The 8,167-nt window shown below is 35.8% G+C and overlaps 1 protein-coding gene across 2 annotated transcripts in view; it reads right to left on the bottom strand.

Annotated features, from left to right (window-relative positions):
- Positions 1 to 389: 389 nt before the first annotated feature.
- The window catches only part of lrfn2b (leucine rich repeat and fibronectin type III domain containing 2b), a 130,294-nt gene continuing 122,516 nt past the window's right edge, over positions 390 to 8,167 (bottom strand). For both annotated transcript variants that reach the window (XM_046836721.1, XM_046836723.1), the window contains one exon: positions 390 to 5,371. In XM_046836721.1, coding sequence (XP_046692677.1) covers positions 4,444 to 5,371 — 928 coding nt within the window. In that variant the 3' untranslated portion in view covers positions 390 to 4,443. The remainder of the gene's footprint in view (positions 5,372 to 8,167) is intronic.

Raw genomic sequence — 8,167 nt, 5'->3', positions numbered from 1 at the left:
GCAATTGTGGCTACAGTGAAAGTAGACTTGTTAAATTGTGTTAATTGGGTTTTTGCTTCAATAATTGCACTCATTCTCACAAAATGAGTGTCATTAATAAAGCAAGAACAACACTAAACAATTAATGTTCACAACAGGGACCAAGACAGTGATCCAAAGAAGGTGCAACTGCTCACTGTCTTCTCTTATTTAAACTAACTAAACACATTCAGTCACTTTAACACAAATCTTGAAAATTTACCAAGCATATTATACAGACTTAAAAAAATCTCATACAAATGTAATTATTACTTTCTAATTCTACTTCCCCCCCCATCAAATCAGATGTAAAATCTAAACAAACAAAACAAACAAAAAAACTTTTATAAGCACAGAAATTCCGCAAAACATTTTATAATCATATAAGTACTTTTTATTCATAGAGAATTCAACTGTATAATTCAGTTACAAAACAGTAGAGAATGTGATGGTGGGGGGAGATAAAGGCTTGGGACAAATACAAATTACAAATAACAAATTAGTATTTAGCCTTTTTGTAGCAAAATTAAACTGTGACTGATCAAGTAAACAAAGTCTCCCAGTTAGCAAGACTTCTATAGATACAGCAACGCAACACAGTGAAAATACCCTTCTTTAGATAGTGTCCCTTAAAAGTAAAACAATTTTCCTTTTACACATTCTCAAACAAGTGCACAAAGAAAACTCAAACTTTTTTTTTAGTGTTAAGCAGCCAGTCTAAATTGTGTGAATATGACTGTGTAATTGTGTGACAAAAGAGTGATAAAAACTGCAAAATTTCCAAAATATGAGAGAAGTCTACATATGAGTTTATTGAGAAAAAACACACCGCTGTATTGCAACCATGCAAAGAATTTGTAGTAATGTAAAGCAACAACATAATCTGTGTCTTTGTTAGATGCACACATATTTGTCTCTGTACCAAACCCAAAGTGGTTATGGCCAAAAATATGCCTCAAATATGAATGCTCCCACTAGAACACTGAGAAAATCAAAGTTTGTGTTTGTGTCTAGCACCGTTATTGTCTGTGGGAATCCTGGCTCTGACAGTTCCTCGACATCAGCTACATCACTCAGGTTCATAATTCAAGACGACTGTGGAAATGTTTTTTTTTTTAAATAATAATTATTATTATTATACTTGCACATGTCTTAGTAGCAACATGTTTAGTGAGTTAATTGGTTCTATTTACCAAACATTCTGAAGAAACTAGTAGCTAAACTACCATGACCACTATCCCACAACCTTCACATCTGATTCATTGTGCCTGTATATAATTACCAACTAGCATCCTAGTTTTGCTAGTCGTGAGGCATATTTCCAGTCTCAACCAGCCATTGCAGAAACAGTGTGTGAGACACTAGAACACATTATCTGTTCAATCAGCATAATGTATTAATATTCAGTTACATTCCTAGTACAAATTCTACTTAGTGTGAGCGATCAAAACATATTGATAGGTTATTGTCAGACTTACAAGTATTAACTCCACCTCACTCTAACCTTAACTAGTAATATATTAATAACAAGTAACAAGCAATGATCTGCTCTTTTTTCATTTTTATTTGAATTATTTATTTATTTATTGTACGAAATGCTGTTTTAAGAGTGGTGGGCCGGCAGGGCCAGCAAGGCCTTCTCTACTGGCCTAAACTCAGTCAGAATCATTGACTTTTAATATGTAGTCTATTCTTTTTATTTCATAGCTTTTCTCTTGGGTGTGCTGCTGCTAGGAGCGTTTACGTTGGAGTTTCTATCTATTTAGATTTCAGCCATCACATCAAGTGTTGACAGGGTCAAAGGTATTTTCTGACTTTAGCCTTTACAGTCAGCACCTGTGGGCCTGCAGCGTAGTTCATGCTACTTGTAGCGGTTGCTTTGGTCAATCAGATTGCGATTTTGTGACACCGAGGCTATCTAGAAGGTTCCCAATAATGTCTGCAATTTCATATCCTTTGATTGGAATGTGATTTAATAGCTGATTAATTGCAGATATACTTTTATTGCAGATATACTTACAAAGACTTTAACAAGAAATCCTCACAAAAAGTTGGACATCGTAAGAAAAGATCAGCTAAAATAGTTCATAACAGTTCTTGAACGATGAACGATTTACACATCGTGTTTTCTTTCCTGTAGAATTAGCAAAAAAGCACAATTTGCTTTCACTTCAAATTCCCAGGAAACCGTAATGCACAGGAAAATGCACAAAAATTGCACAGAAAACCTGGGGTAATATTGATACTTTTGCTAGAAATTATCTATAGCTGTGGCATGATAATTATGATATTAAGAGGCGGATTGATTCAGGTTCAGATTCATACACCACTGAAAGACTTGGTGTGAAATGCATGGCTCACTACTGTATTTTAAGGATAGCATGAGTAGATAACTTTTTTTCTTGTTTTTGTATGTAACAAAATTATTCATTGCATTCTCATTACATCACATGCTTGTTATGATTTTGATTTTTTTAAGGTGATGTTATCGATATTAATAATAATTCATAATAATGGATTATTCATAAATAATTTATTAATTCATTCCCATGCAAACTGTTGTATATGAGTCTTCAACATTTCAGACACGTTGGTTTTTATTAGTAATTAAGGAGGTGACTGGTGTTTTCAATTAATTAATTAATTAATTTGAATACAAACAGTAATGGTGGAAACTCTGCTCATCAAAATCATCAAACCAAAATATGCTAGATATTATACATTTGTATCACTGGTTATTCAGTGAAGCTTCAACTCCAATGTAGCTGACAAATAAGCAGGGTGTCTAACTCTCCATGAATACATACTCAAAACTATATATAATATAATTAATGAGCAATTATAGTTAAGATGCATAATCTTGCTTTGTTAACCCCAACTAGAAGGACTAATGAATGCTTTTACATCAAATTCTTATAGTTGTGATCAGCCAATCATCTCCCATGTTTTTTCTGAATAATAGGTTGTTCCTAAAATAGCTAACATTGGACACCAATCATAAGTAGGTTTGGGGTTAAGAGAACATTGAGTATGCTTGCTGGGCACACTTGCTTCCAGTCCTTCATGAAATAAATAACATGTTAGGACAAGAAATGCACAAAAAAATATGCAGTGGACTCAGACCTCAGTACTGGGAATGAGAATCATGGCAATGAGAAAATAATAAGCTTTTGCAAAGCATGCTCATTTCAAGAAAGCAGTTCATAGACCACTCCTGTGTGTCTCCAATTTAATGTCTGCCACTTCCAGCAGATTTGGACTGTGACATTTTCACACATCCATCTGGCACATATGATTAGATTGCGATGATTGGCTTTGGAGTTGTCTATCACTGGCTCCTGAAGGTAACTCTAAGGCATTTAATAATTATTTAAAAATCCAATATTTTAAATGCAATATATCAATGTCCTGATATGTTTAATTTAAGCTTTGTCAAACATATGTAGACTTCTCTGTTCGCTATGGCATCATTTGAAACTATGTGAATGTACAGTTTAAAATAAGAGGAATTTCTAACATACAGGGCATGACAGAAATGTATGTACTGTGCAATGGCTTGATGAGTGTTTCTTGGCTAGTAGCCATGAATTTATTAGAGGGTCTTAATACTTTATTATTTTACAGACATTATTTCTTACAGCAAAATTATCTGGTATTTATCCAACTCCTTTGTACATATGGGGACAAAGAAAATGTATACATACTATGTGACAGAAAGTGTAATACACTTCAATATTCAGTAAAAAGTTGAATTTGAGATTTGTGATTCTTTCAAAAGAAACTTTCAAATACTGCTCTTTGCAGATGAGTCCTTAAGAACATGAGTGGGATAAAAGGAAGAGAATAGTGAGTGAAGCCAAAAAAAAATACAGGTATGAAAATTCTGTGGCTTTTTTTTTTTTAACTCTTCCCTTTGAAAAAGAGAGGTATGACACTGTTGAGATAAAAATATAAAACTTTAAATTCAACAAATTTATAAATATTATTTATACCACAGATATATTTCTGTACAGACTGAACTTGCAGTAGTCTTCAGCAGAGAAAGCGTTGGCAGGTTTTTTGTTTCTTTTTTATTAACTGCCATTTAACAGTCATGTATCTGGTCACACTATAATGACTTTGATGAACGGCAGAATCCAGAGGGTAAATGACCTAACCTTTCTCATTCATGAAGCTGAGTTGCTGCTCAACACATACTCTGTTATGCCACACACACATATATACACCCACACAAATGCACTTATTCACCAGAACATAACGCTTACAACTGCCTGTCCAATACAGCATGTTGTATAGTGAATATATGTTTTATATTCGATGAAAAGATATGTAATTCCATGCATGAGAAAAGATTTCCCTAATTCCCTTGATTTTTTTAACTGTCACACAAGGGCAGGATGTCAGCTTGAAGATATTGTACACAATTTACACAGTGCTCTCCATCACCCACTCTGAGCCCTCCAGAGTGCCCCTGCTGTTAGCCATATCATCCTTGAGTAACATTCCGTTGATGGAGAGGCTACGTTTTGTCCAGACGCCACTAATTGTTGTTGCAAACTCACCAGCATCAAACGAGTGACTCCGTCTGAACTTGGAGTCCAATGTCCGGCCCAGCAATGGCTCCTTATCATTTGGGGGCACTGCTGATGCCATTGCACGACCAGTTTTGGTGTTTCCCAAAGGTGCCTGGCTCTTAATTTCCAGAGAGTTAATAGCCCCCAACAGATGGTCCAGATTTCCTCGAGGTTTGAGAGATGCTGACCTCCAGATATTGGCCAAAGCACTATTGGGGCTGCAGGTGTGCAAGGCATTTGAAGAACCAGCAGAAGAGGAGGATGAGGATGAGGACAGAGAGCTCATACTACTCTGAAGAGAGCCACATTTAAACTCCACTACCTCGTCTCGTAGATTCACTTTGGGTTTGGTTTTGAGTTTGGCTTTGGAATTTGAAGGAGTAAGAAAGACTCCATTCTGACCCAGATGCCCATCATTGGTCTGCGAATAGGTATCTCCAACGTCGCTTAACTTGCTAACAGGAAGCTCAGCCCCAACTGCAGTCAATGTCCCTGCCTCACCAGCCTTGTAGCGCACCATTAGGATGACGATGAAGACCAGCAATGTAGCCACAATCACACCTCCCACCACCAGGATCATCGTGCCACCTAGTAGCTGCCCATGCAGAGAATGGCACTGTGGGTAATCATCTCTGGTGTAGAACTCAACGCAACCCACAATGCTGGTAGCTGTCAACGTAGTTGCAGAGTCATCCCAGGCTGCCAAGATGCACAAATCATAACGGGTTCCAGAGACCAAGTTGTTTACTAGGAATGCCTTACTGGAAGCAGGAATCATCCTTAAAAAAAAAGAAAAACAATCTTTAAATCCTGTGTAATAACACGCTTTACAAAAGGAGTGTCATATTAGCTTACCAGAACTTTTGTATGAACTACGCAAAAAGGTCCTTATCTTTTCATTAACACTTAACTGGAATATACAATAGCTGTAAAAGAGTGCCCTTAAAAGGGTACCTTAACCTGTTCTGGAAATGTAACCTATTGCAGTTGTGCTCTTATGCAAGAGTAAAAAAAGTTCAGATATTTGCCAGGAAATTTTAGTTTTTTTTTATGATTTTGTTGCTCCAATGTTATACGTTATTTTAGTACAATGTTTTTAGTTTAAATGAAATTAAAAGATTTTATTCATACAACTCAAAATGATTTCTGTGATAACTGGCATTATCTCTTTATGCCATCTGCCCCAACACTGTGAACAGATGGCCTATTTGATATTGCAGTGATTCAGGATAAATAAATAAATAAATAAATAAATAAATAAATAAATAAATAAATAAATCTGAGAGAATTTATACATTTGGGCAATTTAGGCAAGTGCTGAAAAATATTATTTCATTAGCATAGACCTTTAAGAATTCATCATCTGAGGAACTCTGTTTTTAATACTAACTATAAAGAACTATGTATTATTTGCCTTCTGTTTTTATATTAAAGCTGCTATATGTTTAGCAACATCTTGCTATCTATTACCAAAATATAAACTATCACCAAAATAAATAAATACAATGTAAAAGAAGCAACTTTTTCAATATGGAATTTAAGGAAAATTGGAAAAGCTCTGACATAATATTAATATTCTTATAAATGTGTTAACTACAATATTTTGATCCAATCCTGGCTAGAAACATCAGCTGTGCCATTGTACTTTAGCACTATCACTTACTCACTTTCACCCTATCTTGGTCAGGGCCACAATTTATCTGGAGCCTATCCTCGGAAACCTTGGTGTTAGGTGGTATACACCCTGCATGGGACATCAGTCTAACACCAGTCACCATTCACACACAATATCACACTCAATCACAATTATGGTCAAATTTTCTTAGACAATTTACCTAGTGGCATGTTTTTAGAAAAGACACAGACACAGGAATAACATGCAAAGAAACTCCACAGAGTCAGTAAACTAGGTTCAGGATCAAACTTTTATGTTGTGAGATGGCAAATAATCATACAAATTAATTTAATGCAGGCGTGCATAAAGTGTTTGGAAAACAATTTTCTAAGTGCTTATATGAAGGAACAACTTTGCTTGTCTTCTGCCTTTACTTTTCATTTAACTGTGTTTGTGCATTTTAGAGTGAGGGACTATGGGGAGAAACTGACATGACTTTAATAGCTCAGATAACTTTGACAGGTCCAGTTGCTTTATTATCTCACAATGACACTATATAACTGAATCACTTCATAGTCTTATGAATGGACCTTCATGGCAATCTGCTCACTTGCTGCTCATTCAGCTGTCAGATAAAAGCCCCTTCATTTGTATGCACTTCAAACTGAGAGTATTTGATAACAGACATTTGGAATGAAATCCATTACTGGACTGTGTTGGATGCTATTTGAGTTCTGTACATCACCCCTCTACCTTTAGGTCTCTCCAATTCACACATACAATAGTTACCATGTTTCTGCTTCCATGGCATTGTCAGATCTATATAGGATGTGAAGATGCTGTGAAATTTTAGGGCTTCTGGTGATTGTATCTAATATACAATTAGGCTACACTACAATTTCCTACAATTCACTAGCCATTTCAAACTCGCATGCTTCCGTGCACCCATTAAAGTTTGGTTTTGTCCAGCAGTTCATTTTGTTTTATTCAAAACCTCTGGAACTGGAACCCTGGTGAGACATGTTTGATTCTGCTTATAATACTAGTATGAAAAATAAGTGGAAGTTTAAGATAGGAAGGAATGAGTTTTAGCAGGGCTTCAGGCACTGAAAGACAATTTAGGAAGATTGAGGCTTTTCTTTCTCAGAGACAGCATGAGACCATAACATTAATCAAGGAGAGTGAATCATGAAACACAACTAGCAGGAAACAGCTACTATAACAGTGCAAATATTGGCCCACTTTTTCTTTAGGAGCTTCATGGATCTTGTCTGCAGCACCTTTCACCTATTTGCACTTTTAGTCACAGACCTGATCTAATAAAACTTACACACACAAAAAAATAAATTCTTTATACTCTCCACTTTGCCTGCATATTTCCTCCCTCTATAATAATTACATCATTTAATGGCTCATTTTTACTCCCTTATTTTTCACTAGACACTTCCAGTTTCAGACATAACTCCTTCTTGCCTGTTTCCTTGGCCTGGATCTTTCTGGAATAATGTCATGCAAATGCACTCCTACAACAGTAATTCCTCTTTGGAGGGTAAACTTGATTGGCTTTATGCAGGCAAAAATAGTAAACGGGCCTGGAACTGGCAACAAGAGAACAGAGAGTATGCAGAGTAAAATAAATCTTGACAATTTTCTGGTTTGGCCATTGAGCTAATCTCAAATGCAGTTTGAACATCACATTACAATAGCACTAATGGATGGATGCATTTAAAAGAAATAGGGAATTATGAAGAAGCAGAAGCCTACTTTTAAAGGCTCTTTAAGCTGCCCTTTCTGTTTTGGTGTCAGAATAACACTGCAACAGGTCAACCAAACCAAATTAACAAATTATCTATTAGAACGATACTCACCACAACACAGCAACCGATTTATAGTGTTTAATAAATAGATAAGGTTAATGAGCGAAGGTTATTTATTCCTGTGTGAGCTGAGCAACCATACA

The sequence above is a fragment of the Silurus meridionalis genome, chromosome 23 (genome assembly GCF_014805685.1).
Source record: "Silurus meridionalis isolate SWU-2019-XX chromosome 23, ASM1480568v1, whole genome shotgun sequence".
Taxonomy (NCBI): Eukaryota; Metazoa; Chordata; class Actinopteri; order Siluriformes; family Siluridae; genus Silurus; species Silurus meridionalis.
Note: the sequence above shows the minus strand (reverse complement) of the source record. Positions and strands in the feature narration are given on the sequence as shown.